Source organism: Dryobates pubescens, chromosome 21 (genome assembly GCF_014839835.1).
Source record: "Dryobates pubescens isolate bDryPub1 chromosome 21, bDryPub1.pri, whole genome shotgun sequence".
NCBI classification, from domain to species: domain Eukaryota; kingdom Metazoa; phylum Chordata; class Aves; order Piciformes; family Picidae; genus Dryobates; species Dryobates pubescens.
In genome coordinates, this window is record NC_071632.1 from 5808359 (window position 1) to 5825317 (window position 16959).

General features: G+C 49.6%; 1 protein-coding gene across 2 annotated transcripts in view; it reads right to left on the minus strand.

Annotated features, from left to right (window-relative positions):
- Positions 1 to 11051: 11051 nt before the first annotated feature.
- The window catches only part of ADARB2 (adenosine deaminase RNA specific B2 (inactive)), a 303071-nt gene continuing 297163 nt past the window's right edge, over positions 11052 to 16959 (minus strand). For both annotated transcript variants that reach the window (XM_054171384.1, XM_054171385.1), the window contains exons 8-10: positions 16508 to 16689; positions 14117 to 14295; positions 11052 to 12292 (exon numbers count right to left, since the gene is read on the minus strand). In XM_054171384.1, coding sequence (XP_054027359.1) covers positions 12116 to 12292; positions 14117 to 14295; positions 16508 to 16689 — 538 coding nt within the window. In that variant the 3' untranslated portion in view covers positions 11052 to 12115. The remainder of the gene's footprint in view (positions 12293 to 14116; positions 14296 to 16507; positions 16690 to 16959) is intronic.

Genomic DNA, 16959 nt, shown 5'->3' on the forward strand with positions numbered 1-16959 from the left:
GTGATTGCCCATTGGAATGGGCTGCCCGGGGAGGTGGAGGAGTCACCATCATTGGAGGTGTTCAGGAGGAGACTTGATGGGGTGCTTGGTGCCATGGTTTACTTGTTTAGGTGGGTTGATGGGTTGGATGCAATGATCTTGAAGGTCTCTTCCAACCTGGTCTGGTCTATTCTATTCTACTGATGAGTGTTGGTCATTTGCACCTTAAACAAGGTAACTTCTGTCTGATTCACTGATGCTCTGGGGCTGTAGGCTCATCTCTGAGCACATCAGCACTGTTCTGTCATGTGCTGTGTGATGGAGGAATGTGTGTGTTCTCTGGCACCTGTTTGGTGGGAGCTCAGCCCAGGAGGGCAGAGTGCTCTGCTCTGCTCGAGAAGGCTGCAGAGCACCTTCATTTCCCTTCATAACCACGTTTGGACATGGTGCTGCTGGTTTAAATTGGAGTAATGAAATTGTGACAAGTGGTTTGGACAAACACAACACAAGCAATAACAGAGGCTTTAATAAAACGTAAGGATTTCCAGGGAATACCTTCATTTCTTCCCTCCTCCAATTTAATTCTTTCTGAGAATAATCAGACCATAACAGAAGACTAAATTAAAGAGATGAAGTTCAGCTGCAGAGGCAATAATGTCCATAAAATGTTTTCAAAGGTTGTTCATTTGTTTGAAATGAGTTCTGTGAGTCGAGCTGATGTGCCTTAAATACTTCATAAGCAAAAATATTTCGCACTTGAAGTACCTTTTCATCTAGGGACCTCAAAGTGGTTTGGAGGCAGGGGGGAAGGAGAGCTTGTTGCTTCTTGTTGCCAGCTGACAGCGGGAGGCTGAGTCTTCCGAGGCAGCTCCTGCAGACCGGATTGCAGTGCAGTGTGAGCCGAGGGCATGGCTTCGGTGCGTCCATCCCATGAGCTGGTGTGGTAGTTTCAGGCTGTGCATTGTAGATTGTAGTGTTCCTTGTAAATCCAGCTTCATTTGCTTCCAGCTGAGATGGTCTGGCAATTTTATGGTGGGTGGGTGGGGGGAATTTTCAACCCACCACGCCTGGTGTGTTCACAGGATGGCCACATTGGACAGGTATCTGCCATAAAACTTAGGTAGCTAAACTATCTCTCTCTTTTCAGCTTCCTCACTCTGGGAGATGCTAACTTGGACTTCTGCTTAGCTTTGCTGACCTTGGCTGTGGTCTTATTGTGGCTGAGCGCTCACAAACAGTTCTCTGCTCTTTCTCTTGCCCCATGTGTACAGGGCTAGGAGGGGAAAGGGGGCAGGGAAGGGGAAGCTTTTAGAAGCCCCCTGGTGTGTCCAGGGGGGTTCTTGTGCTGTTTATAAATTGTAAATACCTGTAACTCCTGTCTATTTTGTACATATTCATTGCATTTCATTGTAGATTGTAGTTTTGCTTGTAAACACAGCTCCATTTGCTTCCAGCTGAGATGGTCTGGCAATTTTGTGTTGGGGGTGGGGGTGGGAATTTTCAACCCACCACACCTGGTGTGTTCACAGGATGGCCACATCTGCCTTCCCCATCCTCCTCCTCACTGCGAGTTCTCACCGCAGCTTGAATCTGTGCTGTGAGGAAAGTGCAAGGCTTCCGTTGTGTGTGAGGCATTTGGCTGGAGAGCCCCAGGTGCTGTGTCAGAGGAACAACAACCGGGCCGTCAGGGAAATCTCACTGAGTGAGCTTCAGCTCAGATGACCTTCACACAGGTCCAGCGAAACTCCAGATGCTCCCCTTCCCCTCCCCTGCACGATGAGTAAATAGCAAATGCTCAGCAGAAGGACTCTGCTGCCCAGACTCTGCTCTGGAGGCACCTGCTCCTCGCCCGCCCTGCTCTCTGCTTGCGGTGACCCAGGTGAACCATGGAGGGGGGGGTGTCTGTGCTACAGCTCATTTACTCACAGGAGGGATAGCTCCTAAATCCAACAGCCTAGCAGCCAGCTCTCCCAGAGCTCCAGTGATGATTTGTCCCACTGAACCAGAGGAAAAATCCATCCTTTATCCCTCTTGCTGCTCTGAAACCTTAACATTGGTGGCATGGAAGGTGGTAAGGGAGCAATGGCTGGGGAGAGGCTGAGGGTGCTGAGCACCACCTCTTGCCGTGGAGAAGAGCTGAGGATTGTGGCACACTCCTGAATATTGCATGCTGACAGGTCAGTTTGGCTTTGAGCCAGGTCCCAGTGGAGGACATTTCTCTTCCAGGTGAGAGATGAGCCCCTTTACCAGAGGTCCCTGCATCAGTTTTTCCTGGACACATACCTTTGAGACAGAGACCTAACAAAAGTCATTGTGGGGCTGGTCAGGCTGTGTGCTTCATTAGTACCTTTTGTGTTTCAGTGGACAGTGAGGCAGCTGACACAGCCCTCATTACACAAGAATTCTAATCATTTGTTCTGCTTGTTCCTCACAATGTTTCCTCTGAGAACACCAGGGACTGTGATTAAGCACAGGAATAATTCAAGCAGTTTCTTCTTTGGGATTTCTGTCACCTTGCTGGAGTCTGGTATGTTTGACAGCCTTCACTCCTGGTGTGCCTGGTGCCTTGCACCTGTACTGTGCTCTGCAGCTTCTGCCTGAGGTTATTTTCTGCTTGCACCACAGACCAATAGCTCCACCTGGCAAAAATGTCAAAGCAGTGTCACCCTCCCCACAGCTCCACAGGAAGAGGCTCCTGTGGGAGATCCTACTGTGCATGTCCAACAGCCCAGACAAGGTCCTAAAGTCATAGAATTGTTATGGTTGGAGGGGACCTCAAGGTTCATTCAGTTCCAACGCCCCTGCCATGGGCAGGGACACCTCACACTTCATCAGGTTGCCCAGAACCACATCCAGCCTGGCCTTAAAATCCTCCAGGGATGAGGCTTCTACCACCTCCCTGGGCAACCTGTGCCAGTGTCTCACCACTCTCATGGGGAAGAACTTCCTAACATCCAACCTGAATCTACCCATTTCTAATTTTGTTCCATTCCCCCCAGTCCTGTCATTATCTGACACCCTAAAAAGTGCCTCCCCACAAATTATGCCCTTTGATTTAGGGGAGGCCTCCACTGGCATCTGTCTGTGAGGTCTGCCCAGGACCTAGGCATGTGGCAGAGAGACTTCATGGAGGATGCAGATTGTGCTGTCTCAGCAGTTTGTAATTTACAGCCCATGGCTGCTGGCTCCTGCTGCTGAAGGGTTTGAGTCTGTGCTAGCATCATCACCGCTGCCAGCACGGGAGACTCATTCCACCTAAGAGCACTAAATGTGGTGATGGGACCCAATTATCTTCATCAGATTGATTTCCTTTTGGTTACCACACGGCTATTAGAGGAATGACAATAACTGTTTATCTCTTTGATCAGGGCTGGACTTTAACCAACGTTTCTAAAGCCATTAACGTGTTGTGCCTCCCCCAGGCTAATGGTTTGATTACCATGTCAAGCACTGGAGCCAAGCACTTCATCTATACCTTATGGGTGGTGAATAGAAAGTGCTGAGAAAATACAGGCTGCACCTAAACACAGCAGCTGTGAGACATGGAGGATGCCAGAGAGCTGCTGGGAGGCAGGGAGCTGCATACACCTGGGAGCTTTGTTTCAGATCAGTTCTGAACACAGCAGCACTGAAGGAACCACGAGAGTCAAGTCCAGCTCCCACCACCTTGGATGCTTCCCTGCAGCTCACCTGTGTGAGGGTCACTGAAGTGCTGAACTGCCACTGAGAAGAGACATTTCTTAAGTTAGCTTTTGCTCTAATATACCTATACACACACACACATATATATATAGTTATGCAATGCTAAAGACCTCAGTGGTGCTTTGTCTTTGCAGGTTTTCAGTGTGGGGGTTTTTTTGATATACCAACATATAGGCACCTAACCTTGGTGGCACTGTAACACTGAGAACAGTTGGTATGGGACATGATCCTGTAGCCTTCTGTCAGGGAAAGTTGTAGTAAAGCTGGCAAGGAGCAGCAGAAACTGGTCCTGGGACAGAGGTAGTGAAGTGCTGTGATCTATGGGGGACCACACTGAATTGTCCTTTCCATCTTCCCGTGAAGGTCTGTCTAATCTTACCTGCAATGGCTGGATGGAGCTTTCCTCCCCGCTGGAAACTGGAGGAAGGATGACAAAAGAGGAGAGAAATTAGCAGCAGGAGCAAAGTATGGGACTCCCTGGCCAATCCCATCAGCACTGAAATGCTTCACCAGGTCAGTGTCATTTCACAGGGTAATCTGCAGCCAGCCTTGTCTGGAGACACCAGCAGGCTGCTTCAGTGCTCAGTGGTGCAAAGCATTGAGCTGCACTGCGACAGCACAAGAGAGAGAATGATGAAGAGTCTTCAGGAACCTTTCATCCTCTGACCTTAACCCCCCAATTCCCTTCATAAGCTGAATTCCGTGCAGTGACACCAGTCTGAGGCCTTTGAAGTCAGCAGACGTGAGTTAAGGTGGAGGAGTCCCTCTTTTGTTGGGCAATCCCACAGTGCAGGCAGCAAAGTTATTTGATTTGTACACCTTAGTGACAGCATTGGGCCGGAGTCATCTCTGCATCACACCTTGGGCTGAAAAAGGGTTTCCTGTCAGAACGACTCAGTCCTCACCTTTGCCACAGCTCTTCAAGGGACACCAGTAGGCAATGAGACAGCAAAGTTATACTGAGAACAAACTCCCTCACCAAACATCCAAATATGTCCAGTAGAGGTTAACTTAGCCACCAACACTTCTAGCTGCAACACTTGCTTTCCACAATTTGCCAGTGTTGGCACTTTGCAAGCAGCTCAATCTATTAGATCTGTATCAATATCATCTGTATCATCTATATATCTAAATGCCTATATCTGTATCTGTATATCTGCATCATCTATATGTATATCTATGTCTATCTATATCATCTATATTTATATCTACATCTATCCACACATACATGCTGTGCCTTTTTTATCTTACAGCCTAACAGTATTAGTGCTCTGAAGTCATCTCCCTGTGACCAGAGAGAGTCACAGGTTTTTAAGATGGTTTACAGACTTCCTGAGTAGGAGTCACCTCCCCATGCACATCCAGTGCTGCAGGAGTCCAGATTCCCCCTCTTGACAGTGGGGAGAGGCCAGACCCTTGGGAGGTGGAGTTCTCCACATCTCTCAGACACGGCTGAGTGGTATGAATCACCTTATTGAGCCACTTTATGCAGGAAGCTCAGAGAATGGATCCCTATTAAACACTTACCCTCTGAGTGCCTGAGGTGGTTAAGGTTCAAGATGATCCTTCAAGAGGAAGGTTTTCTTGTGTGCTGTGAACTCATTGCCTGGAGGGAAGGATCTTCCCCATCTGGAGGTCTTCATCTGTTTGTCTTTTCCTGACTTCAGAAGGTATAACCTAGACCAGAACTTAGGTCTGCGCCATTCCCAGGTAAATATCCCCAGCCCAGCTATGTTATCAAGGCTTTTTTGTTCCCTTCCATGTTGTGTTATCCAAGTAAGATAACAAGTAATGTCACTTCTGCATAGTGTGAAAAGAAAGAAACAGGAGACATCTCTCTTCTGGAGTGCCTGACCTTCTGCTGGTTATGATACTTGCCTGTCCCTTTAGACAGTAGCCTGAGGGGGTTGTCAGTTGAGTCACCAATGGAAAATGACTCCTGTTTTGCTGGCATGTGGTCCTTTAAAGGCTTTGAGAGGACCCCAAGGAGGATTGCAGGTGTATCTGGACAGGTCAAAGCATGGTGCAGATCAGCACCAGGGCACTCACCAGGCAGCTAAGACAACACATGCTCAGAAGAAGGTGGGTAGGCTCTAGAGGACATTTAATATCAGAGGTAATCGGAGGTTTGGCACCCAACAATGTGGGGGTTCAGATGTTGACAAAGAGAGGCAAGTTAATCAAGTCCCTTTTGACTATCACCTCATCTCCCATTGAAACCTGAGATTTAGGAGCCCAAGTCCCACTGTTCTATGGAATGGTGATGATTTTTAGGAGCCTCCTGGCTTGGACCATTTCATGGCAGTGCAAGCTTTGAAGGCACCTGTTCAGGGCCAGAGGAGAAAGAACAGGACCATGGCAGAACAAGACTTTAATGGTCTGGTGGAAGTAATTTTGTATTGCAAAGGAAGTTGGTAAAATAGAACATAAACTTCCCTAATAGAGGATTTAATTACCAGGAAAGCCAGACTGAAGGAAGTATTTGAGCAGAACTATTTCATTGCTGCAAAGGCAATGATTATTAACCCACCCTCTCCAAAGCCACACCATTTATTCAGGAGGCCTTGGAGTACTAAGCAGCCACGCAGGAGGGGGTGTGTGTGCATGTCCTTCTGTGTCTGCCTGTTGGTTTGGGGGTTGGGGCTTTGCATCCAGACTGTCACAACAGTTTAAAATGCCTCAGCTGTTCTCTGCCTTCATCCATATCTGCAGATAAAGCAGGGTGTCCACATGAGCAAGCTGAAACCGGCCAAAGTAATCAAGTCTGAGGGCTGGAAAGAAGGCACAATGGTAATGAATCAAAAGGCTTAAAAAGCTCTGAAATGGCTGTTTCATTCTTCAGCACACAAGCATGGCTATCAAGGTCTAACTGCAGCAGCAGGGCTTATTTATTTTATTTGGAAAGCCCTCTCCAAGCTTGGGCATGTTTTATGATGTTGTTTCTCCAGTGTACAGCTGGAAAAGAAATAACTGTGCCTGACAGTGCTGGGGTGTGCACCTGTGGAGTTTTAAATGCTGTTCTGGTAGTTAGCCTTTAAACTCACTGCGATTAAACACAGGAGCCTTCATCCAGAGTACCTTAATGACTGCTTCCTAGTTGCTTTTCAGCAGCCAAATTGTGCCATGGTCGGGCAGTAGCAGCTACTTTTGGAGCAGAAGACGGGCTGGGAGCTGCCTGCTGTGGACTCAGCTGTGCCCAGGAGTGGGCTGAGGAGCTTTCAGTCTGCTGGGAAGCTGTAGGGATCTCCTCACTTTCATCCTTTGCCTTCCTGGCCAAAGCTGTGCTTGTTCCCTGCATCTGCACCTGGGCTGGTCTCAGCACAGCCCCTCAGGGGAAAGCCAATGCTATGCATAGTTTTTGCCAAGCTTTGAGTATATATATTTTTCACCACAAAATAAGGGCAAGTTGCCCACCTGGGGGGTGGATAGGAGCACAAACTGCCTTTCTGCTGCTGTGACTTCTTTCTGTTTGGGGCAGGGTTGCACTGCTGTGACCATTTTTATTGGTAGGGAAGTGACTACTGTGTCCAAGGCTGTAGCCTATGGATTTGCTCTACTTCCATGCAGTTAGAGCAATAAAACTTGTGGGTGCTGATACACCCTGAGACTTACAAATACTGAACATTTGCTGCTTTTATTACTTAAGGCAAAAATCCACCATGAGTGGCAGAGCCAGGTCACCTTCTGGTGCCTATCTTCACATGGACCGCTTCATCCTGCAGAGGCTTTCTTCTCCCTCTGCCTCCTTATCCTGCCCAAATGCCTAATGGGATAGACTCAAGCTGCAGCAGAGTGTTAGGCTGCAAATAAAGCCAGGCATAGCTGCTGAGCTGGGGAAGGAAACACTTGGGACACTCTGGCTGGGTCTGGCGCCGACTTCCTCAGTGTGAGCGAGCAAAGACCTGTGGGGATGGAGAGCTGGTGGGCGCTCCCTGGCAGCTCTTGGGTTCATTTGAGCCATGGAACCAATCTTCACAAGGAAGGGGACAGGGTCTATTTCTGCTTTGACAGAGGGCACTTCTGAAAGGCTTTGGTAACTTCAGAGATCTCCTTGTGGACAGGCCAAGGGAAATCATCTCAAGGCACCAGGTGATGCTCATACAACAAAGCTAAACCTTCCAGTGGTGGTTGTTCTTTGGGCTCAGTGGGATTTTACTTTCTGCTGTGGCTGAATACTGATAGTTTAAAGCAAGAATAAAACCAAGGCCACTCCACCAATGAAGAACAAATCTGTAGAGGTGTACTGACCTTTTGGTCATCACTTGAGTTTTCTTAAGCAGCTTTGCACAGCAAGTTCCTTGCAGTGAGACATTGCAAAAATGTATTCAATTTTTGTTAAGAAAGATCTCTGAGAGTAACCCAGATGAAATTATAGATGGACCCAGTTCACTCCTCTTCAGGGTAAGACTGTGTCCCTGTGTCCTGTATGGCTGTTTCTACATGAGCAGGCACGTCCAGCACTCCATACAAGAGTGCAATTCCTGCAATGAATCCTAGAATGGCTCAGGTTGGAAGGGACCTTAGAGCTCTATCTACCCCAACCTCCCCACCATGGGCAGGGACACCTCTCAAATAGACTCAGCTGCTCAAGGCTTCATCCAACCTGGCCTTGAACACCCCCAGGGAGAAGGCAGCCACAGCCTCCCTGGGCAACCTGTTCCAGAGTCTCGCCACCCTCCTACTGAAGAACTTCTTCCTAAGCTCCAGTCTAACCCTGCTCTCCCTCAGCTTCAAACCATTCCTCCTTGTCCTGTCTCTAGACACCCTTAGGAAAAGTCCTTCTGCAGCCTTCCTGTAGGATCCCTTCAGATATTGGAAGGCAGCTCTAAGGTCCCCCCAGAGTCTTCTCTTCTGCAGGCTGAACAACCCCAGCTCTCTTAGCCTGTCCTCACAGCAGAGGAGTAAGACCATGTTGCCTGTAGTAGCTACAGCAGGGCTGTGTAGAAATGCACACCAGCATTGTGGAGCACATTCCAAGGGGCTGCTAAGCCAGAGTGAAGAACGGGCAACAAACAGTGAAAGAACAATTTTACTTGGCATTTTATTCACTCAACAGAAACATTCACTTATCAGGTATCACTGAAGTGCAATGTACAGAACTTAGCAGCAAATTCACATATGCAAATTCAGATTTGTTTTCTTCTGTTGCCTTCTTGGTTCTGGGGTTCTTTTTTTGTACAAATATTACAGCTGTACCCCCGCTGGTACAGTATTGCCAGTCACTCATGCGTGTATGTACAGACTCTGCACTAAAGGATCACTACTGAGCAATGCTTCCTCTGCTTCAGGAAATGCTGTGTGTAGGGCAGCTGTGCTTCTGGGATGTGGTCCCAACCACACTCTATCTCTGCACATAATGAGAAGAAGTAGACATTAAGGTCATATTCAACCCTAGTGCAAACAAGTGCAACTCCTTCAATGACATCAGCTGATGCCTGCTTGCGGCTGGGGCTTGGTTTGGTCCCTGCTGCTAAATTGGTTCTGACAGCTGAATCCAGGGGTGCATTCACCTATTTCCTGCAACAAAGGGTAATTCAATCCCACCAGTTTTTCCTTTTCTCCTTAAAAACAGCCAGGCATGGTGCTTTGCTTTGACAGTAGCTGCAGCAGCAGCCCATGGAGCTGTGTGCTTTAAGTGAGCTGATGGCATGCCAGGTTCAGCCAAGAGGGGGAATGAGGGCAGGGAGATGTGAGGAGGAGTCACTGAAGTCTCTTGTGTGCTAGATAAGAACTAACTTGGAGAGGAGAACATTGCCTCTCCCTGCCCTCTGATGTTTGCATGAGAACTCTTGTCCTCCTCTCTGGTTGCCCTCTTGTTTCACTTGGTGAGAGCAGCCAGAGTCCCTGGGACCACCACGGCCAATGCCACCCACAGCTTCTCCCACACCTCCAGTCATGGTCTTGACCTCCCTTGCTCACCTGCTGGCCCTCTGGGCACCTCTGCTGCCCAGAGGGCCCTGGAGGTGGATACCAGTGACAGGTGTGTTAGAGGCCAGGGCTGTGGGGAGTTCTGGGAAGCTCCAGAAGGTGCCAAACCTTTCTGGATGTTAAGCAGAAGAGCTGCCAAAGCGGTCAGAGCGTTCTCAAAGTGTCTGCCACCAAATGTTCCCATTGCTGAAACCTCTCAGGGCTGATCATTCTGTTTTGTTTTGAAAACTATTTCTACTCTAAGGATCTATCTTTTTTGTTTTTTAAACATTTTTGGTAGTTACCATGGAATGTCTTCTTCTGCTGAAAAGGTTTCCGGAAGGGGGGAGCTTTGTTTTCTCTAATTTAAAAATCCTAGGTTATCACAATTGTTTTTGTACAAGACACTATAGATACATCTTGTAGTTCATCATCTAAAAATAAAATCTCCTCAAAATACCGTAGCTACTCTATCCTGGGCATCAATAAACAATGCATTTACTGCGTATGGCTCTCCAAACATGACAAACCCTATACAAAGAGCAACTATCTTTATTGACAGGAACAGTTTTCCCCCCCCATAAAGCAAATCACATGGAAAAATAGGAGCCTTGTGCTGTTTGAACAGTGACTCAGCCCGACAGTGCTGAGAAAAGACCAAGACAATTGTCACAAGTCAGCAGCAGCGTGCGTTATATACAGAGGTAAAGAGAATCCCAGGGGTGGAAAGAAAACCGGAGGTACATACCCGCAAATCCTGTCACTTGAAACACCCAAGGGAAAAGAAACGCACTGGGCCTTGGTTCTGGTGTGGGACTAGCAAAGCTCAGCTCTCCCACCAGTGTCTTCTGCCTTCTGCCAACGTTTGGGATGGTCCACAGAGGGACTGCATCGGTGCCAGCCACAGGTGTGGAGAATATATTTCATTGCTGGGTGCTACTCATCTCCTAACTAAAAACCCCACCTGCTCTCCAGGCTGCACTTGAACAGTAACAACGCTGGGCACTCAGAGCTGCAACCTGACAGCTCTTACACTCACCAAGACCTCACCCAGGCCTCTGGCTGCATCTGCTGCACTTACATCAGTTGCACTACGTGGGGAAGTAAAACTCACTGCAAGCCTGGCCGAATCTGGTTCACAACACTGCATGCAACCAGAGCAGTTTGGTGCTGCCAAGTCCCTTAGATGTGAAGCAGGTTAAGTGTGGTTAGCCCAGTTTGACAGGTGGAGAAACTGAGGCAGGAAAGAGCCAAGCGGCAAACGGGCTCTCTTGTTTGGGATGTCTTAGGTGCACCTACCCAACCCAGCATCCTGAGTGCACACCCACTTAGTTGGGAGCTGTGGATTGTCAGAAGCTTGGAAATCTGAGCCTCTGGGTTGTGGCTCCAGCCTGCCTGGTTGTAGAATAGAATAGAACAGAATAGAATAAAGCAGGTTGGAAGAGACCTTCAAGACCATTGTGTCCAACCCATCAACCAATCCAACCCACCTAAACAACTAACCCATGGCACCAAGCACCCCATCAAGTCTCCTCCTGAACACCTCCAATGACAGTGACTCCACCACCTCCCTGGGCAGCCCATTCCAATGGGCAATCACTCTCTCTGTGTAGAACTTCTTCCTCACATCCAAGCTAAACCTCCCCTGGTGCAGCCTGAGACTGTGTCCTCTTGTTCTGGTACTGGCTACCTGAAGCTCCAGAGCCAGGAGCATTGTCTCAAGGTTCTTCACTGGCAGTCCCTGCAGAGCTGTGACCTCCGCGGGCAGTGCAGGGGTGAGTCGCTCTCTTGAAGAGCATCTGCAGCCAGGCTGGTGTCTAAAGGGCATCTGTGATGAACTGAGTCTGGGCAATTAAAACTGCAGCATGCAAAACTTGTGGCCAGATTGGAGGATTTGGTGCGAATTGGTTTGTTCGAGGCATCAGAGGGAACAGCTGTAAAAAGTAAGGGACTCCTGACACCCAGCTTGGTGCTCAGAGACAGCAGTGGGAAATGGAGCTTAGGAATGCTGCATCCCTTTGAGGTCCAAATTCTTTCTCACAGGTTTAGGCAGCTAACAGGATGTTTTTTGCATAGAGGTTAGACACCTTGCTGTGGATGGTTACGGATGCTCTGAGGCCTGCTGTCACGCTGCGTACCTGCGGTGCTTCATCGCTGCTCATTATTTTCCATTACTCAGTGATGACTCTGTGAGGGAAAACAAAACTGTTTTGGATCAGACAGGTGGCCTGCTAATGCCTCCCAATCAGGAACAACCACCAGCAATAACCAATGAAAAGCAGAACCTTTGTGGGGGTGGCAGGAACATTCTGGGGAAGGGACCGTGACGGAGCAGTTTTCTGCAGTGGAGCTCAGTGCATCAGATGCAGGCCTAGGGACGGATTTCCAGTACAGAATCAAAAGCAAATATCCCATGGAGGTTGCTGTTAAATCTCAGACTGCTTCAGTTCTCTCAGCTCACATGTCCTGCCTAGCCTCCTCTCTCCAGCTGATTGAAACCAGTCACGTAGCAAAGGTGTCAAGTGATTTATACAGTTAGTAGGAACTGATCTTGCTCCGGGGGTTTCTTCACCCAGGTGCCCAGCCCAGCTTTCTGAAATGCTTTAAACAGCTGCTGCTTGACAGACTGGTATGTCTGAGCCACCAGCTTTGCCTCGCTGTACACTGGTGGCACATCTCCATGGCTTGGTATTCGTGTGCTCAGCTGCAGAAGGAAAATCAGGGAAGGGGAAAAAAAATATCAAACAGTAAGGAAAAAAAACCCAACCAACCGATGAGCCAAAAGAAACAGGAGGCTTCAGGAGCTGCATAATCTTCCTGTCCACATTTCATAAGCAACAAACAAACTATCACTGTGCTTTGTGTGTTTGCTTGTGGTTTAACAAACAAACAACAACAAAACCAAACCAGGGAAGCCATAGAGGTCTGTGACATGGCATTGGGGTGCCGTGAAGAGGAGCGAGGTAAGCAGCTTTGCCTTGGAGTGAGCACGGGCACCAGCAAAGCTCAGCCTGCTTTACAAAGGGAAAAAACACTTCCCAGGTTAGATGATTCTTAGGGATGAGAAAGGAAAAAAAAAAGGAACATGCTCAGTTTAGCCTGGGAAGTGGAGCAGCTCAGTGCCTCCAAGTAATGCCAAGAGACACAAGGAGGAGGGTCCCCTCCCACGCTCTCCTCTTTTCCCTCTCATCTGTTACTGTCTGAAATGCTGTGAAACCTGCTCAGGACAGGGCAGCAATCAGGTGTCAGGATTCATGCTGGTGCTCTGTCAGGACACTGGAGCTGTCTTTAAGGAGCTGCCTCAGCAGACAATGCCACATGTCTACTGCCTCTCCTCACCTGGAGCACACACGTAGGAGTCAGCACCTTCAAACACCAGGACTCCACCGACTTGCCCAAGTCTTAACAGTGCTGGACCAGTGGGAAAGCTTTGAGCTCTTATGAAAGAGACCAAAACCTGGGAAATGCCTTACAGCAAGCAGATGGGAGAAGACCCAACCTTACAAACCAGGGAACTAGCCCCCTGTAGGAGAAGGCACTCTCAAAGCACAGCCTGGTGAACAAACAACATTTCTCCTCTCTTCAAAGGAGAGATGCTGAAAGACAGATTGAAGGACAGCCTGAAATGAGCTGCTGCAGCCCATGTGGTGCCAGAACACTGTGGGGCTGTTCTGACTGGGGCTTGCCAGCAAGGGAGAGCAATGCTGCCAGCCCAGGTTTCAATGGGCCACAAGCTGGCCTGGCTGGCAGTGGCTACCTTCCAGCTGCCCTTTTGTTCCCCAGAGGTGGGCACAGATGAGATTGTCATATGCTTCATTCTGCCAAAAGCAGAGTGCCCTGCTCAGCCACGAGTTACTCCTGCTCACCCCAAGCCCACCCCTGGTGGGAGCCAGGTGCAGTTCAGCTCTCCTGGCCACTGCTGGCCATAGCCTGCCCTGGGGCCCAGCCTACCCCAGGTTTTGTTCCTGTGAGGACCTCTCCATTTCAGGGGTGGCCAGAATGCCTCTTGCCCCATTTCCCACGTTGCCTGCTGTGCAAGAAATAGGCTGGGACCTGTGCCAGCCAACTGTTACTGAGCCCTGCACATAAACCCCAGGTTGTCCCTTCTGCTTCCCCTCAGGCTCAGGGTCTCTGCTAGGACAGATCATGCCACTGCCTGAAATGGGATGAGTCCCACCAGCCTCCTTCCCTGGGCTCTCCTGCAGGGCAGAACAACCCCTTTGGGTTTGTCCTCATATGTCCCCACCCCGCCTGTCTGTTTGCCTTCCTGAATGACATTGTGGGTGGTAGTGGCTGCAGAATTCCCTACCATCACTCTGTCTTGTTCTTTTCCACTCTGTTCCCAACAGGAAAAAGGTTCTGGGATTTAATGAAATACTTGGTTTTCCTTGTCTTTGTCCTCTCCTACTCTACAGGAACTCTTGGACAGTTCTGGGCAAGTCTCCTTACAGCAAACGAATACAGCTCCGGGATAGGAATCAGAGCAGCTCTGGCTGGTGGCAGTGCCCTGTCCATGCATCAGCCCTACCTTGCCATGCAGCTTTGCCCAGCGAGTGAAGAACATCTGCTTGCAGAGCCGTGAGGGACTGCCACAGGTCCTCTTCCCTGTCGTGGCATTGATGACCTCCAGGTCGGTGCTGCCCACGATCCAGTTCACGCTGAAGCCGGGAGACTTCCCGGGCTGCCGAGCATCAGCATGGCTCACCCCTGGCAGGAGAGGAGGACACCAGTGACACCCACAGCCCTCAGAGACCGCTAAGGTGTGGTGGCTTCTTGTGGCACGCAGGACAGCCCTGGGCAAGCACACTGGCACTGTGCACTGCACAAGCTGCTGTCACCACTGGTTAAACGGCCTGAGAGGTGACCTCATTCGTGTCTATAAATACATACAGGGTGAGTGCCAAGAGGCTGGAGCCAGGCTCTGCTGGGTGATGCCCAATGCCAGGACAAGGGGCAATGGGTGGAAGTTGAGGCATAGGAAGTTCCATGGAAACAAGAGGAAGAATTATTTCCCTGTGAGGGTGACAGAGCATTGGAGCAGGCTGCCCAGGGGGGTTGTGGAGTCTCCCTCTCTGGAGATATTCAAGACCTGGCTGGATGAGTTCCTGTGTGACCTGGTATAGGTGATCCTGCTCTGGCAGGGGGGTTGGACTGGATGATCTTGAAGTCCCTTCCAGCCCCTGACATTCTGTGATTCTGTGATCTGCTGCACTGAAAGTTTGCATTTATCCTTTAGTTTATCCTTTAGCAGCTCCCAGGGCTCCTGTCCCACCCTGCAGAAGAACCTTTCCTTACCACAAGGAAAGGCTTTAGACTGGGTGTGTGCTGTTGATGGCACTGAATGAAATCCTTCTGAAGGGCTGTAATGGGGAAACTTTTGTGCAAGGAACTAAGCAGCAAACCACTTTTGTCACGAGCTCCTCCAGGTGAGCTTCTCATGGTCCAGCACATGCTGGGCTCACAGATGTCTGCTGTTAAGTGCTGGGGCCTGCAGTGTGATGGGAAGTCCGAAACACAGGGCTTCTGCAAACAGGGGGGAGTTTGCCAAAATAGCAGCCAGCTGTGAGAAAGGGGTAGTGGTGTGTTTCCCAACCAGCTGTGATGTGGTATGGGAAGGAAGATAGGACTGAGGTGTTCCTGTGCCAGATCAGGGCAGGAGGCATCATGTGATGGAGGAGGTGTGTGGAGCACAGGTTCTGGCATACTTGCATTGCACAATCTTTGGCTTGCTGCACTGAAGAGTTAAAATATGGAGACAAGCTGCTCAAACTAGGGTAAGCCTCATGACCTACTCACCTCATGACACATACATGTACATTACACTTAAGCAAATGCACTAAAACACACAGAACCTGAGAATTTCCCCAGTGGCTAAACTATCACCTCTGCCTCAGCCCAACGAATTTTGTCACAAGAACACATTAAAAAAACCTCAATACCCCCCCACCCTCCCCATGAACTAGATAAGGACTAAAATAGCCCTCTCCTGACTGGGGAACCTAGAGGACTTCAAAAGGCAATGCTGCCATCTTGACCTACATCTTTGTAAACCTGATGTCTCAGAGAATCCTTCTGAAGAACGATGATCAGTATCTAAAAGTCATATATGGGTCTAATCCTCTGCAGAAGTGGTGGTGCTTAGCATGCCTTGTGATGCTGTGAAGGCATTCAGAACCGTGGGGTTTTGCTGGAGTGAGGCTGGACAGCTCCTGCCTGGCTGGTGGTTAAGGAACCTGGAGTCAGGGGGCTGGAGAAAAAAGGAGCAGAAACCTGGAGTAGGAGCAGGGACTGGGAAGGAGAAGTGATGGCAATGAGAGTAAGCCTTGCTGGTAGCTGGAAGCCATGGAGCTGCTGACACTATGGGCAGCAGCCTTGCTGGGTGGCAGCAGCCTTGCTGGGTGGCAGCAATGCACCCCCTCAGGTCTGCTGAGGAGGCAGGGGCTTCTCTCCCAGGAGCAGCCCTTCCACAGCCATCTGCCCCAAGCACAAGGGCTGGCAAGTGGTGAGGGAGCCCGGGCTCTGAATAAGGGGCATGGATGGTAGGGCTGCAGGCAAGTGGCCAGAGAGGTGAGGGCTGCTTCTGACTCCACACACTCACTAGGTGAGGGAGAGAGTTCAAGTTTACTGAGAACTTTCAGAACCCTTTTACTCAGACACACTTTCCCCCTCTCTGAGCAGCCTTTGCACAGTGGTAGTTTTCCTGGCCAGCTTGTCTCCACTACTGATGCTTTTTGTGCTCCCTGTACATGAAAGAGGAACCGTGCATCATTTTCTTCATTCTACCAATTCATGCTCTGCAGGGAGAAAGAAGCCATGGGCTAGTGGTTTACTTACAAACAAGTAAACTTTCCTGCTGGTGACTGGCACAATTAGTGATGGGAGAGAGGATCATTTATCTTGCAGGCAGGTGTTTGCTTACCACTGAGAAGCAGCTGATTGCGCCGGTATGAAGCTGGCAGCTGACCAATGTCTTCTATTCTATGGCTCATTACCCGGGAAAGGTGACCAGTGTGATAGAGGCTTCCCACAACGATGCTGTGTAAGTACATGGGTTCAATGAAGGAGCTGAGCAGAGCACCTTGGAGCCCAAGGATGTTCCATCTGGAAAAGAAATTCAGGGGCAATGAAACACAGTGGGGGAGGAAGGGCCATCAGAGCACTGCCTTGGGAAAAACAGCAGAGCCCAGCACAAGGCTGGAGGGATGGGAGCTGAAAAGTGTTCCTTCCCTGTTCAGGGAGCACTGCACTGCTGGGCTATTACACACTCGTGCACTGTTCCCCCTCTACAACTCTTTTGGATGACTGTGATGCCACTGGCTTGAGCAAGGCATTTCTGTCTTGTGTCATGGCAAGCAGAGGCCTCTTGCTGAG